This window comes from Cricetulus griseus (genome assembly GCF_003668045.3).
Source record: "Cricetulus griseus strain 17A/GY chromosome 1 unlocalized genomic scaffold, alternate assembly CriGri-PICRH-1.0 chr1_0, whole genome shotgun sequence".
NCBI classification, from domain to species: Eukaryota; Metazoa; Chordata; class Mammalia; order Rodentia; family Cricetidae; genus Cricetulus; species Cricetulus griseus.
In genome coordinates this window covers 66,755,985-66,780,220 of record NW_023276806.1, presented here as the reverse complement: position 1 = coordinate 66,780,220, position 24,236 = coordinate 66,755,985, and the positions used below count along the sequence as shown (strand labels likewise).

The window sequence follows — 24,236 nt, the reverse complement described above, 5'->3', positions numbered from 1 at the left end:
CACACACACACACACACACACACACACACACACACACGCAATAAATAAATAATAAATCTTTTTTAAATGTGCTATATGTGGAAAACTACTGGCAAGTAGCTTAAAATTAGAGCGGAAGTAGCTATCTTGCCTGAATATATAAACATCAGGTTACTTATAATAACTAGTAATTTAAGGTCTGTTTCAAATGAAGAAACTATCAGTGGCTTAAAAGGTTTTTAGTAGAAGAACCTGGAGAATATCTTTATGAGCTTACAAGCTACCAGTTTGAAAGCTATTGTTTTAATCCATTTCTCCAGTTCTTAATATTACTTTACTGCCTATATTTACTACATTAAACCTAACTTTCCCATGGGATAATAACTAATAACTCTGCCTGGCCTTAAAACATTCAAATCAAGGAAAACTATGTTCTTCTCAGATCCTGGTCCCACTTGTCTCCCATATTAGCTGGTTGTGAGAGCTAGATGAAGAGTAGAGAAGCAGGTGTGACTTTATGAACTCCACTCTAGATTAAAAGTCATCATATTGCTGGAGCAAAGTTGGACGTCCACCCAGGATGTGGAGTTCTGATATAAAATTTCAGAGTAGATGTTCTAAGACGGACTTTGGTGTAGATCTGGTGGCTTTTAGGAGTGGTTATGGGACTCTGCTGACTGGCTCTTCTCCCTCCAGGAGGTGCAGCCATGAAAGCCGGTGTGAAAGAGGGTGACCGGATCATCAAAGTGAGTAAACTTGACCTCTCCTCCATCTTATAATGGTAGCAGATTAAAGGGCTGCCTAGTGCTGTGGCTTATCTTGTACTTCAGTTCAGCACTAATTCTGGCAGCTGCTAAATCAGGGTGGTACCATAACAGGGAGAGGGATGAAGATAGCAGGATTCTATATTCTAGGTTCTTCAAGCTCATTGAATTTGAACCGTTCTGAATTAGGTTTTATTTATCCCTACCTCACAAATAGGTTAAGAGGAAACAGCTGTGGCCCTTAGGTTCCTACCTTAGTCTGACCTCCACACAGTGCTGACAGGAGAGAATCTTTTGGATGTAGGTCTGTCTTTGCAAAAAGGAGTCCTGACTACAGGAATCCTAGCTGCAGAGATTTTTGTTCCTCCAGTGAGGAAGAAGCCCATAGATACACACAAATCCATGGATGGAGACATGGGTCTTATCCCTGAGATCTTAGAAGCCAGTTGGGAACAAACTGACAATGTGAATTTGAGTAAACAAGTAGCCAGAGGTAACTAAAAAGCATTGGGAAATGGCTTCCTAAAGAAAAGCATTTTAGATTTGGAAAAAGGTTTCCACCACTATTACTCAATGTTATTTGTCCCCCAACAGGTGAACGGCACCATGGTGACCAATAGCTCACACCTGGAGGTGGTGAAGCTTATCAAATGTGAGTTGGTTAGGGCATAACAACTAAAGAAAATAGACTTGGTGGATTCTAGGACAAATTTGTAGGTTTACTGACCTGAGAAGCTTCATTTGTAGGTAGATATTGAGGCAGCTGAAATCACATCTTTAGTCTTAATATGAGTGATCAACTTAAACAGCTGCAAAACCCTATTATGATGTCAAGTACCAACACTATTAGTCTCCCAATAGATGGCTTCATTTTTAGCACACCATCATTGCCACCACTCCTGACCATATCCTAAGACCACATTTCATTTAAATGTCATTCTGTTCCATTGACATTCTTCCTTATCAGCTTCCTATAGATGAAGAAGAGGGGCAAAAACACTCTAGCCAGGAATATCTAACAAGTGAGTCTATACAGATAATCAAATAGAAGCAGCAATATTGAGGAAGTAAATAAAGAATGTGGGAGGCTAGAGTATGAGTGCCTGTTGTATACCAGACAGGCAGTGTGCTGGGCTTTACATTGGTTCAAAGTTGAGTGAGATTAAGGAAGAAGCTGGGCATAGTAGTGCACCCACACAATTTCAGCACCTAAACTGAGGCAGGAAGATCTTGAGTTTAAGGCCATTCTTGGATACATTGAAAGACTACCTTGAGCTGGGCGGTGATGGCACACACCTTTAGTCCCAGTGCTCAGGAGACAGAGGCAGGAGGATCTTTGTGAGTATGAGACCATCCTGGTCTACAACGCTAGTTCCAGGACAGCCAGAGCTATATAAAGAAACCCTGTATGGAGGCGGGGGGAAAAAAGGGAGAGAGAATTTTGGGTGGAATTTTGGTTGGAGATCTCCTGTGTGAAGAATTGGGAACTTGGTTGGTGCAGAGCAGAAGGACAGAAATTAGAAAATGGCTAGAATTTTAAAAATGAGATTTGAATCTATAGGATTGTGAGGCTTAATGAAAGGAGAAAGATACTTTTCTTTGTGGTTTAAGTAACTATCTTGAGAATTGTGGTATTCAAGCAAACCTCTTTTTCTTTTCTTCTAGCTGGTGCTTATGTTGCACTTACCCTCCTGGGCTCATCTCCTTCCTCCATCGGTGTCTCTGGGCTCCAGCAGACCCCATCTCTGGCAGGAATACCCAGAGTTAACCCCATGATTCCACCACCACCTCCTCCTCCACCCTTGCCACCTCCACAACACATTACAGGACCCAAACCTCTGCAGGTAATAGTTTTCCTGACACCTACTGATCACTCTAGGCCCTAGAGTTTAGGAACTCTTTGAAGATCTCCCTCAGTGGAATTTAAATTGAATGGGTTTGTGGTAAGCAGAGATAGGCCAAAGAGACAGGTGAATACCTCCAAAATGTTAAACACAAATGAAGTCTACATAAAAGGATGTTCATACCTTAGTATCCTACTCCTTTGTGAATGCATATGAGGCTTTACAGATGACCTCCTCACTGTGATCCTCACTCTGAAGACTCTTACAGGGGACCTGCCTCGGCCCCAAGAATGGATAGAAGCATCCCTTAGAGATTGTTGCAAGTTGGGAGGGTGTGCTTGAAAATCCAAGAGAAAGAGACTGGCTTCCCAGAGCAAAGGAGCTCCTGGAAGAGTGAAATATGGAGAACAATCAATAGAGGAAAGAGTGAGGAAGAACAAGAATAGGTAGAAAAAGATCCCTCAAGACTTGAAAGATGGCAAGCTGCAGATATGTGTGAAGAACAGGTTTCTAGGTTGAAATGAAGACTGAACTAGTTCTTTGGAGAAGTTAGAAAGCAATTCAGTATTAAAGCTGATTACAGCCAGGATATCTAAAGAAGTTCAGTAGTAAAGTAAAAAGTAAGATTTTATGTTTGTTGTGGTCCATCAAGGTGTTTCATTTTCAAGAATGTACTCATGACTCAGGCTTTACTCTCAACACCTTTTCTCACTCAGGAATGAAAAAATATAAAATATAATAGAGTTAAGCTACTGACTAGTCCCTAGGTCTCACTACTCTTACATTTCCATTGCTAGGACCCTGAAGTTCAAAAGCATGCCACTCAAATCCTCAGGAGTATGCTGAGACAGGAGGAGAAGGAGCTACAGGTGAGATCACTGTTAAAGATAGATTTGCCTCTACCTTCGTGAATAGTCCCTACCACAGCAATCTGCCAGTGTGTGCAACTTAATTTTTTATTTTTTGCAACGAATTTTGTAGACCATATCCAATTACAGCAAAATATCAGGGCCTGTGGGCATATAGCCCAGTGGTAGAGCACGAACTAGAGACCCTAGGTTCAATCCCCAGCAAACAAAATACTGTCTCAAGACCATTAAAGGGTTGCCTTTGGCCAACAGAATTGGTTAAAGCAGACCAGTGAAGTGAGTAGGATAACAGAATCCCATGGTTAATACATTAGGATGATGAGTATATAGACTAAATATAAATAAATATGAAAGCAGACTAAAATGAGGAACTAGTAGAACTGAGGAAAATTAAAGTTCATTGGGATTGTTCTTAAGAGGATTCCAAGAAAGAAAAAGGTAAGCATGGGATGTAGGGGTGGACAGATGAATACTGGACTAGACTGATGAGGGAGAGGATGAAGAGAGATTGCCAGTCTAGGAAATGTTGGGCACAGAGACCAAGAAGATTAATTTGGCTGGAATAGGTCACTCTGTAAATACTTACTATATATAAAACATTGCTTTTATTTCTGTGGTATATAAAAATGGAAATGAAGTGGTTCCTGCCTTCAGTGTGCTTAAAATTTAATGGGGGACATTTCAAATTCTAGTATGAGGGAAATAGGAAGAACAAAGAGTTTGTAATAAAATTAAAAGGAAGAACAATTACAGTGTTGTGTTAAAAAAAAAAAAAAAAAAAAGCTTCCCAGCAGAAATGGTGTTTTGATTGTGTTTGGAAGGGTGGAACTTTAGTAGACAAGAAGAGATGGGGTGATATCCAGGCATGGTAGCACATACCTTTAATTCCAACACTTGGGAGGGAGAAGTAAATGGACCTCTTTGAATTTGAGGCCTGCCTGGTCTACTTAGAAGTTTCAGGCCAACCAGAGAGAGACCCTGACTCAAAAATAAACAAAATTTAAAAGAAAAAAAATGGAGTTGGGGGCATTATTAGTAAGGAAACAGTTTAGGTCAAAGGCATAGACCTAAACTTGTGAAAACACACTTAACAAGCATTGCATTCTTGCAGTGTGCTAAGAATTCTGTTAGAGGTAGGAGTAAGAATGGTTAGAGAGATTAGTAAGAGATGTGTATTTCCCTTAAGGAGTTTCAGCGATAAAGTAAATGAAGATATACTGCATTGTAAATTGTTACTTGTATATTCACATTGGATTACTAAGACACTGTTACAATATAAGGCTAAACATATAGGTCAGTGGACTAGCATTCAGAGCTCTGAAATTAATCTGTACATCTATAGCAGCTCATTTCAACAAAGATATTAAGACAATTCAGTAGTGTTTGTCTCTTCAACAAATGGTACTAGATCAACTGGATATCTACAGAGAATTAGTTTGTACCTTTATCTCACATAATTAACAAAATTTAATTAAAATGGATTAATAAAGTCTCAACAAACAAGCTATAAAACTCAAGAGAGCTGGAGAAAGAGGGATTTGATCTGAACTGCACATGTACAGATGTTTTTTCTTGTCATTATTTCCTCAGTACTGTATCTACAGCATTTACATCATGTTAGATATGAAGAAAGAAAAATATCAAACTTTTAGAAAGAAACATGAGTATGAATCATCATAACCTTGGATTAGCCACTGGTTTCTTTGTGGTACTAAAAGTACAAATACTCCCCCCAAAAGATAACTGGATATCATCAAAATTAAAATGTTTGTGTATAGGGGAGGGAGAGGGAACTGGGATTGACATGTAAAACAGTCTTGTTTCTAATTCAAATAAAAAAAAATCTGCAAAAAAAATGTTTGTGTATAAAGGAATAATATAAAAAGTAAATAAAAGGGCAGCTCACAAAATAGAAATATTTCACAATCATATATCTATTAAGGGTCTTATTACCAGAATGTGTAAAGAACTCTTCCACCTCAACAATAAAAAGACAAATAACAGGGCTGGAGAGATGGCTCAGCTGTTAAGGTCACTGGCTGCTCTTCCAGAGAATCCAGGTTCAACTCACAGCACCCATATGGCAGCTCACAACTGTCTCTAACTTCAGTTCCAGGGTATCCATTGCTCCCTTCTGACCTCAGTGGGCCCTGAATGCATGTAGTACTCAGACATACATGCAGGCATAATCCCTATATAAAGTAATAAAATAAAAATAATTTTTAAAAAGACAACACAGTTAAAAATTTGTCAAGGGCTATGATATTTTTCAGTGGTTAGAATGCTTGCCTAGACTCTGGATTCAATCCCTACTCATCACTAGAAATAAGCAACCAACCAAACCTTAAAAAAAAGAAAAGAAAAAACCCACAATGTTATTTGATATTTTTGGATATTTAGTATAAGCTTTGTTCCAAGTGGTTTTATTATTTTTTTATTTAAAAAATTTATTTCATTTTACATACCAATCCCAGTTCCCCCTCTCTCCTCTTTTTCCAACCCCCCACCCCCTACCTCTTCCCTTCCCACCCCTATCCACTCCTCACTGAGGGTAAGGCCTTCCTTGGGGAGTCAACAAAGTTTGCCTACCAAGTTGAGGCAGGACCAAGCTCCTCCCCTCTGTATCAAGGTTGAGCAAGATATCCCACCATAGGGAATTTAAAAGTAAGAGTGTGTGTGTGTGTGTGTGTGTGTGTGTGTGTGTGTGTGTGTGTGTGTCCCTCCAGAAGAGGGTATTGGATCTTCTGGAAAAATAACAAATGATCTTAACTTCAGAGACCTCTCCAGCCCCATAAGCTTTGTTCTTATATGAAATAAAATTAACAAAGATTTTGTATAGTTCTCTAAAGAAGACACAAGTCAGGCATTGTGGCATATGCCTATAATTCTAACACTTGGGAGTCTGAGGCAGAAAGATTGCAATTTGGAGGCCAGCCTAAGTTATGTAGTGAAAAACAGCCCTAAAAATAACAATTAAAGGGGCTGGAGAGATGGTTAAGAGCACTGACTGCTCTTCCAGAGGTCCTGAGTTCAATTCCCAGCACTACCACATGGTGGCTCACAACCACCTTGAATGGGATCTGGTGCCCTCTGCTGGCATGCAGGCAGAAGATTGTATACATAATAAATAAGATCTTTTAAAAAATGAAAAAAAAATTAAAGAACTACAAATGGCCAATAAGCATGTGAAAAGATGGGGAACTACTTCTCAAAATAACAAGATACTAGAATTTTTTATAGCCAAAATAATGGAAAGTCGAATGCTGGTAAGGGTTGTAGACAAACCTGAGAAATACTTGTTTATGTTTTGTCTACAAGTTCACTATCCTAATTTGTTTGCATTGCTGATGGTGGGAATATAAAATAATACAGTCACAGGGAAACATTAGACAGTTCATCTTGTGTAACACATACTGTGTAACCCAGTAAATCCACTCCTAGATAAATGCCAAAAAGAATTGAAAATACATATTCACAGAAAAATTTGTACATGACATTCTTGACAACTGTCTCTGTAATAGCCAAAAGGAAACAACCTAGAGTCTATCAACTGATAGAAAAATTTGATGTATCTACAACAACACAGTAGGATATTTAGCCATAAAAAAGAATAGAGTACTTACTATAAATGGAAGAACCCTGAAGGCATACTCAGTGAAAGAAGACAAATGTTCACAAATGTTGTGGTTCCATCTGTATAAAATGTTCAGAATAGGCAAATGCTCAAAGACAAAGTAGACTCGTGGTTACCAGAGGGTGGAAAGTTGGGGGGGAGGGGTGTAAGAGTGACAGTGACTGCTTACAAGTACCAGATTTCTTACTGAAGTAATGGGAATGTGCTGGAATTTGATAGTGAGAACGGCTGCACAATTGTGTGAATATACTAAAAACCTCTATATTACATACTTTAAGTTTAAATTTCATGAATTATATCTTAATGACAAACCTTAAAATAATGCTTGGGCACCGTGGAAGCTGAAAGCATGAGTGATTTATGCAGTACCTGTCAAAGCTTTCAGGAGGTGACAGTTGGGTGGACTTCAGTCCACTGTGACCAAAACACTGAAAATAACAGTACAGGACAATGGTTGGAAAGTGATTTGAGTCACTTAAAGATCTTGGAGTTTTTTCCTAAAGACTGGGAATTGATCAAAGATTTCAAGTCAATCTTCCTGAGAGAAGTGTGGTTTTGGTGCTGGAGAAGATGATTCTACCTTTAAGCATACTTAAAGGTACTTGCTGTTCTTGCAGAGGACCCAAGTTCATTTCCCAGTACCCACATTACACCACTTACAACTGCCTATAACTCCATTTCCAAGGATCAAATGCCTCTTCTGGCCTTTGCAGGCACTTGCACATACATACATACACTTTAAATAAGTTTAAGTGTGTGTTAATTGAATTAATATAAAGAAACCTTGGTGGTAGAGAAGATGACAGATTTGACAAGAACTAGAAGTTAGAACTGGAAAGAGATGTCTCAGAAGCCACATTAGGGAAACTTACCATCTTGTAAGGAGGAAAAAAGAATAAAATATGGCACTGAGTTGGGAGCCTAGGTGCCATGGGTGGAATCAAATAGGTCACAGGAGAGAAATGAAGGTCAGCTTTCAGTCTGGATTAAGTGTGCCTGTGAGGTACTTAGGTAGACTATCCTCAGGGAAACAACTGTGGTGAAAGCAGATTAGGGTGTCCTCAGCAACAGTGCAAGCATTGAAGTTGGGATCTGGCTGAAACCAACACACCAAATCAGAGAGGAGAAATCTAAACATTGATTAAAGATTTGTGTGAGTCTGTGAAATATCAATACCAATCTCTAATAGCCACTTGTTTGCTGTTGTTTAATCTTTCAAAGGCTAGCTGCTGGGATGATGTGGAAAGGAAGAAAAAAATGGGCTGTGGCTTAAAAAACAATCTGGATTGATAGAAATAATTTTATTGTGGGAGTTTGCTTTTAGTATAGGGAACTTAGATGCCTTTAAAGGGTAGGATAAAGGGAAAGGACCACCTTGAAAAAGATTTTAAAGGTGTCTGAACAGTTGTCTTAAGAAACACTCAAAGTAGTCAATGGTTCAGAGTGGTAAAGAATTCTGAGTCAGAAGAGATGATACAGGTGTTTTAAAATGGAGTCATGTTGAAAGAGTTATTTTCAGATAATATTATCTTCTGAGACAGGGATTGTTTGGAGTTTGATAGACATGGAAAAGATAAATCTAAAGTGTAAGGAATTTTAACAAGGTTGTCAAGTAGCAGGAAGCTTTGGATGAATTCAGTTCCTGTGTAAACCTAACATCTTCTTTTAGTAAGTTTTGCTGCTGATTCCTTTTGTACAAAAGCATTAATAGCTGCTATGTATTCTAGCATATAACTGCTACAGCCACTCTGGCGAGCATGTTACACAGTCTTGTTCAGATCTTCAGGTCATCTGGTGATGCAGATACTGTCGTCTCCATTCTTGACAGATATATGCAAGCTTGCCCAATCCTACACAGCTAGAACATAGATGTGTCAAGATCTAATGCCAAGCCTCCCCAGCCCTCTGCTCTCATTCTGCTCATGCTGTAAATACATTAGGAGAAGTAGAATGGTGCCTGCTCTTAAGACGCTTCTAATGAAGCAACGGTTCTGGCTTCTCTAATTAAGCTTTTCCTCTCCTTATTTGACATTTTCATTATGTTACATTTGCCCTAACATTTTCTGTGTAGTGATCTGGATAGTCACTTCAGTACTTCACACTTGAGTGCAAGCTGAGGAAGATCTCATGTACGATGTGGGACCTCATCCAGCACTTAAAAAATAGATCAGACTAAGGAAGGCCTTTTGGTTTTTTGGTTTGATGTTTTTGTTTTTGTTTTTGTTTTTTCCTTTAGCTGTTTCTTATATTTTGTTTCTCATCAGTCACCCCTGTTTTCTGATCCTAAATGATGCTGAAATAGCAAGCATCTGCTAGCAGACAGAAATCTCTTCTCTTCTTTGTTTTGTGATAACTGCCTGTTCCTGCTGCTAAGTCATCTATCCTCTACTAACCACTCCTGTGCCTTTCCCCCCTCTTTCTTCTCATCCTCCTCTTTCTCCTCACCCCACCCTAGCGTATCTGTGAGGTGTATAGTCGGAACCCCGCCAGCCTGCTAGAAGAGCAAATCGAAGGTGCCCGGCGGCGAGTCACTCAGTTACAGCTGAAGATCCAGCAGGAGACTGGTGGCTTAGTGGTGAGTGAGTGGTAGTAGGCATTGCTCCAGAAACAGCACCATGCAGAGGAACTAGTGTAGGAGGAGGAAAGCAGGGCAGAAAGCTTCTTGGGCCATGACAGGACTAACACCAAAGAGGGTGAACACTATCCAGGTACCTACTGGTAATACCATAGAGGGACAATGCCTGTTTCATGCCCTCCTACTGAAAAGAAGAAATATAAATAAATTAGTCTGCTTTAATCTGCTAATTACTCTTCCCTTGTGAATAGTTTCCTCAAGATATGTACTCCTACTCTGGCATTACTCAGCATTCATCCAGTAGCATTTTCTTTAAGAATCCTCAAAGAAACATAAGTGCTTTCCAAGTCAGCCTCAGTGAAGGATCCCAGTCAGTTGAGAAAGATCTGAATGCACTTTGTGGAGAATGTAACAGGAGGAGGTTGTTTATCTATTCTTCTCATCAGGGACTTTACTATTACTGTCTTGCTTATATCCATCAAGCCTCAATTCTTTGGGTAAGTAAGAACTAATCTTAGGGAGTTATGATATCCAAGAGCAGTCGTTTCCCAAACCCATAGAAATGGTTTAAGGTGGGGCTGGAGAAATGGCTCAGCAGTTAAGAACACTGGCTATTCTTCCAGAGGTCCCAGTTCCTCATCTGGCATTCAGGGGCACTGCACACATGGTACACAAACATGCATCCATGCAAAATACCCAAACACATAAAATAAAAATAAATTAACCTTTAAAATATTTTAATTTGTTTAAGGCATTTGGCTTTCTTTTTAAACGGTTCTGTTCAGCATTTGGTAAAAACATAGGCAAATAAACTTTAAAAATTTACTTTTCTGAAGGAACTTTCATATCATATGGACATAGACCATCTAGTTTTGATTACCAGGTCTAGTTCCCCTCAGCTTTCAGACTCATGGCCAAGTAACTTAACCACTAAGAGCCTCTCTTTGTTTCTTATTTATAGAAGGACACAACAGAATCTACCTAGTAAGGTATTGCCAGAACTGAAGCATGCCACTAGCACCATGTTTGTATGTATGTGTGTATATGGCTGCTGCCACTGTTGGTATCTATCTGTGCAACATGAATTCTGAAACTGAGCTGAGAATCAGGACCTTGGGGCTCTAGCCCTGGGATTTTTGTTTGTTTGGTTTTTGTTTTATTTTTTCATTTAGAATGTGGCTCAGAAAGATTAGTAAACATCGGAACTTCTTTCTGTCTCCTTATTTGTAACAGGGATAACTTCCTCTGCCTGGAATTGCTGTAACATTGAATGCAGTTAAGGAAAGTGCTTTGTGCACAGTTCTACAGTGACTAGGGCACTGAACTCCATGCCAACACTGGTACTCCCCATAGACTCGATGTTTTTTAAACAAATTTTTTTATTTGTTTATTTATATTTATGTTTTGCCATGGGCGTTGGGTCCCCTGACTAGAGTTAACAGAGAATGGTGAGCTGCCATGTGGTTGCTGGGAATTGAACCCAGGTCCTTTGGAAGGGCAGCCAGTGCTCTTAACCGCTGAGCCATCTCTCCAGCCCCAACATTGATGTTTAACATCTTTCCTCAGTGCAGGCTTAGGATTTTTTATTTTATTCTTGATGGTTAGAAAATCCTTTCCCATATCCCACCCAAATAAGGTAAATGCTTTGAAGTCCAGGGTGATAAGGGCAGGGAGATTCTTGTTAATATTTACAATAATGGTAAAGCTCCTTCCACCATTGGGGGTCACCACCTTCTCAGACTACACACTTGAAGCTGGGCATTTCTCAGGCAGTTAAGCAAACATGGTTCTGACTGGAAGAAGGAACAGGAATGGGAGAGGCTCAATGAAGTTTCCCACCATCTGGTCTTTTCTCTTTTCCATACTTCCCTCTATAGTGACCCAGCCAGAGAACTCTGAAGGTTCCCTTGTCCTCTGGTATATCTGAGGTTTCGTCTATGTTGGTCTCTCCCAGTGGAACAGATTCTAGAATAACGAGGAAAGTGATACCAATACACAGGGCAGTTGGATGCTTGAAAATAAGTGAGAAACAGGAACTACTGGGTAGCAGATCCAGACTGCAGCTTGCTTAACAGCATGTAGCATTTAGGAGTTTTAACAAATTCTTGTGAAGAGGAGTAGTGACCAAAAGAGGCTTAGGAATGATCTGAGGACTGTCAGAGGACTACACACAGAGGACTACACACAGAGTCTTATTTTAGGTGGTGACATGTTCTGTGCCCCGATGCAGAAGTTGGCAAAAGCTGGATATGGGGAAAGTAAAAGACTAGTGTGCCAGAGAACCTGGAGGTCATCAAATGAGAGAGTCGAAGGACAGCTAGCAAAAGAAGGGAAGATGGCAGCTTCCCCTTCCTGCCTAGTGCCCGCAATAAAGGCTGTTCTTCCCTTGGGCCTGAGATCGTTTCTAAAACTATGTAAACTGGTTTCTTCTCAGGCCGTCTCTCTCTGGATTCCCAGGAAGCAGACAGTGGCTTGGACTCTGGAACAGAGCGCTTTCCCTCCATCAGTGAGGTGAGTGCCAGCAGGCACAGGCTCATTTGTAATGTATGCATTCATCATCCCACCCCTGGACACTAGAAGGCTTTGCTGCTCACTGAAGGCCCCGGCCCATCATCTGGATACCTCCTCTACCCTAGCTCTAGGGATCTAAAATCGTCACAGTGTTCTCATTCTGAGTAGCTTTGACATGCATCCTCATGCTGGATCATCAATCTGGCTTGTATTTTATCACAGTTGATTGGCTCTGTTGTGTAAAGTGCAGGGTGAAAGGGTAGGCAGTGTTATCACTGTAGCTCATCTTTGAGAGCAAGTTAGCGAACCCCACCATGTCAGGTGTGATAGTTACTTTCTTTGCTGCACATCTTTTTCTATTTTAGTCATAAATTTTCAGATTTTTTTTTAACCTCAAAGGTTATCTCTCTTCCAGATGCTCTCAGTTGGCACATGAGATTATGAATATAAAAATAAGAAAGGATAAAATGAGGGGAAGGATGATGACAACAGTAAAATATCTATTTAGCAAGACTCATTAAACATGGAAATAAGTGTTAAAAACATACTAGAAATATAATTTAGGCAACATTTGGAATACCCTTTTCTGACTGCTGGTAACTGACTATTGGTGAGAGGATGATGGATATCTATAAAAGAACAGATATGTGGGAAAATCACCAGAAAGTAGTGGGATGTGGTATGGGCCTAAGTAACCGATAGTTTGCATACATCAGAGGTGATATACTTGGCAGTGAAGTGTGTGAACTGTGACTGAGACTTCCTGATTGAATATATACTACATAGCTCTTTGGCCATCGGTGAGTCTCATGACCTCCCTGGGGCCTGGTTCTCTGTGTAAGAAGTGGATTGAGTCTCCCTCAGAGAGCTGCTAGAAGGTCAGTAGAGTAGTGCATAGTCACGAATGTTATGGGTGTCAGCGTGGTCATTATTACAAAACATGCTGAGGCCAGAGAGTTGTCTGAATGAGGTTCCTTATCACAGAATTCTCTTCCTTTAGTCGTTGATGAATCGGAACTCAGTATTGTCAGATCCTGGACTAGACAGCCCTCAAACCTCCCCTGTAATCCTGGCCAGAGTGGCCCAGCACCACAGGCGACAGGGCTCTGATGCATCAGTGCTCCCACCCAACGACCAGGTGAGAGATGGGAATCACCCCAGTTTGTCTTTCTCCTTTCACAACTAGGACGTAGGCTAGGCTTATCACCAGTATGTAATCTTGAAAATCAGACTAAATCCTACTCTGGCAACCCAGAATTTGAGATAGGCACCTAGAGAGCAAATAGAGAAGAATGAACATGGTGTAGTAAGAAATTCAAGAAGATCAGTTTCTGTGTGAAGAATCATTAGATGTGTCTGTCAGAACACAGAAGTTAAGGAAAAGACAGCTTGTGGGTCTTTTAATGTCTGGATAGTATAAAAAATGTCTGTTCAGAATATTCATCTTCCTTTAGCAAAACTTTGCTTCAGTCAAAACTAAGGGCAAGGGGTTGGATAGCAGTGAGATACAGTGATGTAAATGTATGAAAATGTCATAATGACATGTGTTAAATAAATAATAAGCCTTATCATTGGAATCCTAAATACAGAAAACAAATAAAAGTTCAACATGCTTGGAATCTTTCCTTTCAAGCTACCTTCCAAGCCCGAACTCAGGTTTCTCAAAGAGTGCAAAAAGTGACTCAAAGGCCCCGCTCTCAAAGGTGGGATTAGGTCCAGGGAATAGGGAATATTTCAGGGAGATAGATATTGGCTCAAGGCAAAATCCTGCAGAGAACCTGAGCTGTGTAGCCATGAGTAGGATTGCCTGTGCAGATAGAAGCTAACAAGACACTGGCTCCAGACAGTATTCTGTAAAATTCACCACTGCACTGATTTTTTTCCAAATTCACATTCCAGATGCAATGTTATTTTCTTTCTTTTTTAATGAATTTTATTTAAATTAGAAAACAATCTTATTTTACATATCAATCTCAGTCTCCTCTCCCTCCCATGCCCCCACACCCCCACCAAAACCCCCACATATTATTATTTTCTTCATAATCTATTTTCTTCAAGCTTATCTCTTCTTTATTTCTTTTGTTTGTTTGCTTAAGACAGTGTCTCACTGTGTAGCACTGGCTGGTCTGGAGCTGACTGTGTAGACCAGGCTGGGCTTAAACACACAGAAATTTGCCTGCCTTTGACCTTGGGGTACTGGTATTAAAGACATGTGTTCGCCACCATGCCAAGCTAAACTTACTTTGTTAAACTTAAATTCATTTTAAAGGATATTTGTCATTGCTTCACATTAAAACCAACATCTCACATTGTAAATGCAACAGAAGTGTAAGTAAGGTGTAGTAGCATCTTGCCTTGCCAGTGAACTTGTGGTGGTGGCCACACCCTTTGGGCATGGTTCCAGGTGCAGACGTGACCCATTATAAGTAGAGGAGGGGCTGATGCTGCATCTCCTGGAGCAGGAAGACTGTGGCAGCTATTTACTCTTATCTGTGTAAGTTCTTCCCTAATAAATACCGATTTATCATTTATCTTGGGTCTGGTGTACTCAGTTAAACCCCGCCTTCAGTAAGGCAGCATATGTGCTTAGAAATTATTTGGTAAAACCTTCTCTACAAAGATGCAGAATTCAGGAGAAAGAAAGCTGCCATGTATGTTAAAAGGATGCCTGCTTCATGAGCTATCTCTGGATTAATGCATGAGAAGCTGATGCCTCCACAGAGTCTCAGAACAGAAGCTCAAAAACTTTTTATTGATTTACCCTTTTTATAATTTCATTTCCCAAACTATGTGACTGTATCATGAATCATAAAAATACACAGAACTCAGGGCTGGAAAGATGGTTCAGCGTCAAGAGCACTGGCTGTTCTTCCAGAAGACCCAAATTAGGTTCTCAACATCCACATGACAGCTCACAACTGTCTTAGTTAGGGTGACTATTGCTGTGATGGAGCACCATGACCAAAAGCAAGTGGGGGAGGAAAGGGTTTATTTGGCTTACACTTACACACCACAGTTCTTCATCAAAAGGAGTCAGGACAGGAAATCAAGGGGGCAGGAACCTGGAGGCAGGAGCTGATGGAAAGGCCATGGAGGGTGCTGCTTAGGCTTGCTTAGCCTGCTTTCTCATAGAAGCCAGGACCACCAGCAGAGGGAGAGCATCCCCACAGTGGCCTGGAACCTCCCTCATCAATTACTAATTAAGAAAACGCCCTACAGCTGGCTCTAACAGAGGCATTCTCTCAGTTGAGGTTTTCCCTCCTTTCAGATGACTCTAGCTTATTGTCAAGTTATAGCCAGAACAACCATCTATAACTCTAGCTCTAGAAGATCCACCACCCTCTTCTGGCCTCCACAGTCACTGCATGCAGGAATATGTAGACATGCATGCAGGCAAAACACCATACACATAAAACAAAAATTTTAAAAATGTAAAAGAAATTATTAAAAACACATAAAATTTATCTATTTAAATTTTATCTAAAATGTAATAAAAACATAAAACTAATCTATTTAAATTTAATCTGAAATAATTTAATAAAGACACATAAAATTTATCTATTTAAATTTATATATAAATATATATTATCATATTTTCATTCTAGCTAGATTCTTTTGCTTGTAATTAAGTCTGAAGCAGAATTCCCCTTTGTAAAGATATAAAGATAGAATAACAGCAGGCTGAGACTTTATGTGGATTAACAAAGGGATTGAATGGGAACTGAAATTAACTCTTTTACACTTTGACTCACTGCTATTTAGTGTCATGTCTAGGTACCACCTAAAATGATTCTAGCCTCACCAAATTATTTTACCTGAAATCACCCAAATCAACCAGTGGTAAATTTCTTACACTGGAGGACATTGGCATAAGGAAGTTCAGAGGTGTTAATTTCCAAACTGTGAGCTATCACTTTTTGGTGAATCACTATGGCAATGGTAAAGGTCAAGAACAGTATTCATAGTCGGGTAGTGGTACCACACACCTTTAATCCCAGCACTTGAGAGGCAGAGGCAGGAGGATCTCTATGAATTCAAGGCTAGCCTGGTAAGTGTTTACTGTAAGGAAGTAGAATCTATTCATGTTTGATTTTTTTTTTCAGTAAAATAATTTTACAATGTAAGTTGGACATGGTGGTGCACAGTTTTAATCCCAGCAGTTGGGAGACAGGGGTCAGTGGATCTTTTTAAGATTTTATTTATTTATGTGTGTGAATGTTTTGCCTGGGTATATATCTTATATACTCGTAGGCTAGAAGAAAGCATCAAATCCCTTAGAACTAGAGTTATACATACATAAGTAGAAATAAAATCTAATTTTAAAAAATACCTAGAATGCACAAAAACTTTTCTAAAAAACCAAAAGAAACTTTAAAAAAAAAAACAGCAAGAAATCAAAAACCTAGTCAATAAATAGGCAAATCAAATGAAGAACAGTTATCAAAATACAGAATACATCTGGGCGGTGGTGACACACACCTTTAATTCCGGCACTCAGGAGACAGAAGGCAGGCAGATCTCAGTGAATTCCAGATATATAAAATAAAAGTGGTCAATAGACACAAAAAGTTTCAACTTCACTAACCATTAGGGAAAATCACTGTATTGAAACCCATCCTATTCCATGCAGAATGTCAATCATTAAGAAAACAGTAACAGAGGTTGGTGAAGGTGTAGCTTATATATTGCTGGTGGTAGTATAAACTAGTCCTAAACACTGAAGTCAATATGAAGATTTCTCAAAAACTAAAAATAGGTCTTCCATGTGACTGTGTGTGACACACTATTCCTGGGGCAACCTGAATAAACATCTAATCATCCCAAACAAGGAACAGGTGACAGATTGAAGTATGGATTCCACCAAAGTCCAACTTGATAAACTTGAGTTTTTATCTGTGTTACTTACAGACATATGGGTGAAAAGTTAGTTAAAGGTGCAGAAATAGTCAGAGATAGATGCATCATTAAAAGCCCACCTAGAATGTAATTTACAATCAACTTGACAAGTTGGAGAGTGTCTCTTCCAGGTAGCTCAGTTGGTCTGACCGTATTTCTCATCAGTTCTTACTGCTTTTATATGCTTGAAGAAAGAGTAGCCTAGTGTATTTGGTAAGTCCTAGGAGCTTCCTGAAAGATGAAATGTTTGATCTGAGAGAAAATTGCTTTGTAACGAATGGCCGTCTGTTCTACTCCATATCACAGACACTTGCACGTCCATATTTATAGCAAGACAGTTCACAGTGGCTAAGTTAGAGTTAAGGAGCCAGCCACTTGGTGTTCAGAAACAGGAATAAAGGGAATGTGGTGTGTATACACAGTGGAATTTTTGAGCCATAATGAAACAGTCTTGTCATTTGCCATAAAAATGAATGCAGCTAGAACTAATCATAAGAATAAAGCCAAATTAAGAGAGACAAATAGCATATCATTTTGCTCATCTGCTAGTTTTTGGGTTTTTATAGATATATAAAATCATGTATTGTGTCTGTGCCATGACTGTTCCCAGACACAAAGGGAGCCAATAGGAGGAAAAGTCACTAGAAAGGGGAAGGCATGGAGTGGGGGAGGATGCTCAGTATCCAGTATATACTTGTACAGAAATTTCTTTAGAAATAGAATTGAATAAGTTTCTCAGAAGAAATGTCTCCCCAGACAAGCTAAAATCTAGTCTTTAGGTACTTTTGCCAGAGATTCTAGGGGATCTAGAAAGCATGGGCTTCAAATACTAGGTGTTACAAGATTGGAGGGTCTGGGGTGTGTCTGAAAAGCAAATACAGTTTGTCATCCTAACTCTGTGGCTTTGAATGTGTGAGAGAATCCAAGGGCCTCCCTCTTTCAATCTATTAGATGCTTTTAGGGTCTCTCAGTCATTCTGGGGTTAGAGGTAGGTAACTGTCCAGAAAAACAGAAGATAAAGAAAAGCAGTAGGGAGATCTCCTTGGGAAAGTGAATAAGTAAAATAGGTAGGTTCCAGAAGCAAATCCTTGCTTAGAGAATCACTAATAATGGGGGGAAATGTAGTCACTAGAGGAAAAAAAAATTGATAATCTCAGCATTTGGGTGGCAGAGGCAAGAGGATCTTGTGAGTTTGAGGCTAGCCTGGTCTACATAGTGAGTTCCAGGATAACCAGATCTATGTAGTGAGACCCTGTCTCAAACAAACAAACAAAACATTTGGTAGCTCAAGGAACCTTTAGAAAAATCTATTAAGCATATGGAAAGTTCATGTAGTGTGAAGTCTCTTGGAGTCATTATTAGTTATGGCAGTTAGAATTAATATTTTATTAAAATTCATAGACTGAGAAAAGAAAAAAGCTAGGGTGAAGATTTGGGGTTTTAACAGGGATAGGGATCTACCATAGATTGTTAGGCAGACAAGGGAAATAGTGCATGTTAGTGTTTGAGGAAGATCGGCCCCATCCTTCCTCATTGAGGGAGAGGCACATCTTCTGCCTTGGTGTCTCTAGCAGTTACTAATCCATATACTGGCTTGTCCACACTAGTCAGTAGCACTATGGTAGTTGCTGTATTGATTTGGAGAGTGTGTTGAGGGAGAACGGTGGTGATTTGGTCTGTTTAGGAAAACACATGTCTCCAACCCAATAGTCCATTAGGTGCAGTCAGCCCTTTGTTAAAGAACACTCATTCCTCATCCTTTGCAAATAGAACATTTTTCCTATTTCCCATCTTCCTGTGTTATGTGATGAGGCTGCTCTGTGTCTGCTGTGCCTGCCCCACCCAGAAGCAGTTGGCTTTCTGCAAGTAGAAATGGATACGTCTGTGCTGAACCTCGGGGTGCTATTTAAACCTGAATGGCCTTTTTAGAGTTAGGTTCCTAAACAGACACCATTGAGGAAGTTGAATCCATGTCTTCTATAATTTCTCATCTCTACATCTCAACTCTCTCCTTCAGGGTGTAGATCAAAGCCCAAAGCCTCTGATTATTGGCCCAGAGGAAGATTATGACCCAGGTTATTTCAACAATGAGGTAACAATTTTCTGGTTTACTCCTTGTATCTTCCTCCCTGGCTTTAGCCACAGTGCCCTTGACTGGAAGCAGTTTGATTGGCACCAGCTATGAAATGGCCCTATGGGGAAGAAGGCTTAGCTAACAGAACCCAGAAAGTAGAGAGCTTGGGAATAAACTTTGCTGTCTCCTGTCTCTGTACCTCCCAGTCATTCTCAACTTTTCTGCCTTCCAGAGCGACATCATCTTCCAAGATCTTGAAAAACTGAAGTCACATCCAGCTCATTTGGCAGTTTTTCTACGTTACATCTTCTCTCAGGCAGACCCTGGTCCACTGGTAAGTTACAAGTGTCACTCTTGTTTGAGTGCCTGCTTGTGCTCAACAGAGAGAATCTCTGACCACTATGCCTGATCTCTCTTATGTTTCTAGCTTTTATGTCAGATCCATAGGCAAAGTCAGGCATCTCCAGGACAGAGACAAAACAGAAAAGTAAATGAAACTTATTGTGTCATGCAGCTAGCCATACATGAGAAATATCAAAAAGACCTAGGCCAGGAACACTGTCATTCTCCATCAGTTTAGGAAGTCAAGAGGTTTTTTTTTTAAATGAAATTAAGGAGTTGAGAGAATCACCCTTGCAGATTTACAGTGTTGCTATAAAGAAATTTTAACAGGGGCAAAGCACTAAAGATTCTTCCATCTAAGGTGATGGCATGAAGAATTGCCAGTAGGGCCGTTGGTGCCTACCTCTAATCTCAGCATTCAGGAAAGAAAGGAAGATGTTCTCTTGAGTTCAAGGCCAGCCTAGTCTACAAATTAAGTTCCAGGCTAGGGGTACACAATGATACCCTATCTCAAAAAAAAAAGCATTCAAGAAGATGGATAAAGTCCAAGATGGGCACAGAGCCATCACCTTACACTTTCTCATTCCTCCTAGCTGTATAGAAACAAGATGGTGGTGTATTCTTCAAAGTAAGACTCCTAGACCAAGGAATGAGTCAGTGCCTTTTTTTTTTTTTTTCCTGGAAATACCACAGTTAGAGTCCAGAATAAACATTGATTTGCTCAAAGGGAATTCATTAAATACCTGTTTGTTTAGTCCCAAATGCTGATGTCTCATAAGCATTCTGAAAAAAACAAAGCACATCACCAAGAGAAACAAAATAAAAGCCCTTCAGAAACAATCCATAAACAAGTGAAGACAACACTAAAAATGTCAAGTGTGGGAGGAAACAGAATAGAAAAGTAATCAACCTAAAATATGCTCATGTGAAGGAAACTGAAATTGCTTTTTCAAGCCTCAGCATTGTTGACATTTTAGACTGGAGAATTCTTTGTTGTGGGAGTTCTTAATTTGGGAATACTTAGCCACATACTGGACTCTATCCCTAGATGACAATAGAAACAATTCCCTAGTAAATTCAGCAATTCAAAATGTCTTGAGACATTACCGGACATCCTCCAGGTAAAGTCACCACTGATGGAGATCCACTGCTCTAACCCAGTTTCTCTGTCGTTCTAGCTTTTTTATTTGTGTTCAGAAGTTTATCAACAGACAAATCCCAAAGATTCCCGAAGTTTGGGGAAAGACATCTGGACTATTTTCCTAGAGAAAAATGCGGTAAGGCTGTCATAGGTTAGATTACAATTCCATACTCTGCATCAAGCAGAGTAAAACTAAGTAAAACAAGCAGAGGAAAACCAAACAAAAATATTGAAGCAAAGTAGAGGCAGGTTGGCTTTTTTGTTTTGTTTTGTTTTTTTAACAAAAATGTGTTCACTAGGATGATTCCCACTCATTATGAATTCAGTGCTGCTTCCTCCTGGAGGAGCATCCTTCTGTCAGCTTTCCATTTCTTCCTGTAGGCTGACAGGACAGTGAAGCAGCCAACATACAAGACTACAGTTTATGCATGGCTGAAGACCCTGGTGATTTCCATAAAGTAGGAATCTGGGCTCTGTACCAGGCACTGCTTCTTGTGTTTCCTCTTAAGGGAGAGCCTTTGCAAGAGGCATGTTCTCATAGGGGGTCATCACCACCAGAAAGTTAGAGACAGGTTTTTAAAGACCTTTACTCTCTAAGAAATTAGGATTCCTCCTGGATTCTGTTCCTGCCTCTCAAAGATCTATCTCTCCTAGGGCTGGAGATGGCTCAGTGGCTAAGAGCACATATTGCTCTTCCAGGGGACCCAGGTTTGGTTCCCAACACCCACATGGTAGCTCACAAACATCTGTAACTACAGTTCCAGGTGATGTAACACCTATTCTGGCCACCCACATGTTGCACAGACATACACACAGACAAAACACCAAAACACATAAAATAAAATATTTTAATTTAAAGGATTAATCTCCTCTGTATGTCTTTTTAGTTCCACATATAGAATGTACACTACCTTTCTTCAAATGACCCAAAGGGATTGTCAAATGACCCTTTTACAGGGGTCATTTAAGGCCATCAGAAAACCCAGATATTTACATTATGATTCATAACAGTAGCAAAACTACAGTTATGAAGTAGCAACAAAAATAATTATATCATTGGGGATCAGCACAACCTGAGGAATTGTATTGAAGGGTTGAAACATTAGGATGGTTGGGAACCGCTGAGTTAGAGGTTTAACCATTCTCCAAACCTTGTCTGCCTTTCCTTACCTGGGTGAAGAGACAGAGGCCCAAGAACATCAGGTGATCTGGATCAGTGAGGCAAGGAGAGACCCAGCCAGACTTGCTGTCGTTCCCTAAAGGAGAGGAGTCGAGGGGAGAAAATGAGCCTCTCTGCATCTGAACTGGGTTCTCCAGGAAGTGTCAGGATCTCACCTGGAGCATCTGCCTGCAGATGACATTCCTTATCTTGACTTTATAATCTGATCAACTGAACTAATTCCAAAACGATTGTATCTTGTCACAGTTGGCTACTAAGGCTAATGAGGTTGGGAAATTTGGTTTTCCTCGGTGTTTTACATTTACTGCCTTCAGTGTGTCTCGAGTAAGGGCATTAGAGCTGCCAAGTACTCCCTGCCATCATTTACAAACCCTATCAATACCTATCCACATGGCAAGAGAGTTAAGTGTACATGCCAGAGTATTCTGCTAAGTGCAGAACTAGGTGACACATACCCAGTTTCCACTGTTAGCAAAGGAAAGGAGCAGCAATCCATCAAATAACAAAGGTTATCGTTTTGGAGCCACTCCGAGGCGAAGGAGAATCTAGCAGCTAATTTAACAGTGGTCCAGTTTTGGAACATGCCATTCCACACTCCATGCTTCAGAATAAAAAGACCACCAGGTCACCCTTAGAACATAGTATCAACTTGTCTTATAAACTCCCAAAGTCCTAGCCTAGAATTCAAGTCCAACATTTGAAGAGAGATGAGAAAGAGGGGAGACAAGAGGGCAAATAACATTATCAGGCCCCGTGTACCTGCATACTGTCCGTCTGCTTGGTGCTTACAACCTCATTACTTCTGTCCCCACTCTTGTTTTATAGCCTCTCAGAGTGAAGATCCCTGAGATGTTGCAGGCTGAAATTGGTAAGTTGACTCATGGGTCAGGTTGCCTTTTTTACTGCCCTTCTTATACTGAACTCTCAGGAGATACCAGAGACAGAGAGACAGAGTCACTGTCCCTGGGTTACTGTCCTGTACTAAGGGACAGAATCCATAGATGGTTACTGCAAACCACTTCACACTTAGAACAGGCTTGATTAGACACCACCCAAGAACTGTGTCCTGACACAGGAGGATATTGGATTGGAATTAGGAGACATACACTCATTCCTGCCCGCCTTCCATGGAACCTCTGGACCTTACCTTGTAGGCTCACTTGTATGAAGAGAAAATTAGACTTAACCAGGAATTTCTAAGCAAGGACAGATTGCTGAAGGTAACATGTAAAATTACAGAGACCAAGCCTTACTCCATCCTACCTGCTAAATCAGAACCTCTGGAATATTGTTTTGAGAGGACTTTTCAGTTGGTTGATTCTAGGGGGGTGGGTTTTAGTTTGCTAAGTTCCTTAACAAATGCCAGGAGAGTCAGAGTTGGAGTGAGGAGCAAGGACTGGATGATATTGCTGTTCCTTCCAATTCCATAATAATTGAGGCTGTGTAAAGAAGATAGCATCTTGGGGCTGAGGATGCAGCTCAGTTGATAGAATGCTTGCCTAACATGCAATAAGCCCTGGGTTTGAATCCCAGAACGCTATACACCAGGTGTGGTGGCACACCTCTGTAATGCTAGTATTCAGGAGGTAGAGACAGGAGGATCAGAAGTTCAAGATCATTCCTAGCTACATTACCTCAGCCTATGGAGGCCAGCTCCTAGGTCTGCACCAGGGTAACAGAAAGAATGCCTTCAGAGCAGCAGGACTGAGAAAAAATTCTTCTCTATCTGAGGGCTAGACTTTTCTATCTGAGGGTAAAAAAGGAAACACATGCTTTCTGATGGCAACTTTGTCTTTTACTCCATCTTGAATAATCTTTTTCTTGACAGTCTCTCTATACAGTCACATCTCTTTACATACAGCAACATCTCTTTTCTCCACCTCTCTTGAAGACACACTTCTCTCTCTCTGTCTGCTGTTACATTTCTTCATACATCTGCTATCTCTCTCTTCTGTACCATTCTCTCACTTATTCACCCACACACTACTCTCCCTCACCTCCACACGCATTCTCTCACTCATTCACTCACCTCACCTCCACACACATTCTCTCACTCACTCACTCATTCACTCACCTCACCTCCACATGCATTCTCTCACTCATTCACTCACCTCACCTCCACATGCATTCTCTCACTCACTCACTCACCTCACCTCCACACACATTCTCTCACTCACTCACTCACCTCATCTCCACACACATTCTCTCACTCACTCACTCATTCACTCACCTCACCTCCACATGCATTCTCTCACTCATTCACTCACCTCACCTCCACATGCATTCTCTCACTCACTCACCTCACCTCCACACGCATTCTCTCACTCACTCACTCACCTCACCTCCACATGCATTCTCTCACTCATTCACTCACCTCACCTCCACATGCATTCTCTCACTCACTCACTCACCTCACCTCCACACGCA

At 40.4% G+C, this 24,236-nt stretch overlaps 1 protein-coding gene across 2 annotated transcripts in view; it reads left to right on the top strand.

Moving 5' to 3' along the window:
- Arhgef11 (Rho guanine nucleotide exchange factor 11) overlaps positions 1-24,236 on the top strand; it is a 126,090-nt gene that overhangs the window by 74,575 nt on the left and 27,279 nt on the right. The window contains exons 5-17 of one of the 2 annotated variants that reach the window (XM_027393031.2): positions 676-725; positions 1,338-1,395; positions 2,409-2,587; positions 3,385-3,456; positions 9,546-9,662; positions 10,046-10,073; positions 11,983-12,003; positions 12,100-12,176; positions 13,177-13,314; positions 19,090-19,164; positions 19,379-19,480; positions 20,667-20,765; positions 22,635-22,677. In XM_027393031.2, the coding sequence (XP_027248832.2) occupies positions 676-725; positions 1,338-1,395; positions 2,409-2,587; positions 3,385-3,456; positions 9,546-9,662; positions 10,046-10,073; positions 11,983-12,003; positions 12,100-12,176; positions 13,177-13,314; positions 19,090-19,164; positions 19,379-19,480; positions 20,667-20,765; positions 22,635-22,677 (1,059 nt within the window). Of the gene's footprint in view, positions 1-675; positions 726-1,337; positions 1,396-2,408; positions 2,588-3,384; positions 3,457-9,545; positions 9,663-10,045; positions 10,074-11,982; positions 12,004-12,077; positions 12,177-13,176; positions 13,315-19,089; positions 19,165-19,378; positions 19,481-20,666; positions 20,766-22,634; positions 22,678-24,236 lie in introns of those variants that run through there. The other variant, XM_027393032.2, reaches the window with a different exon arrangement.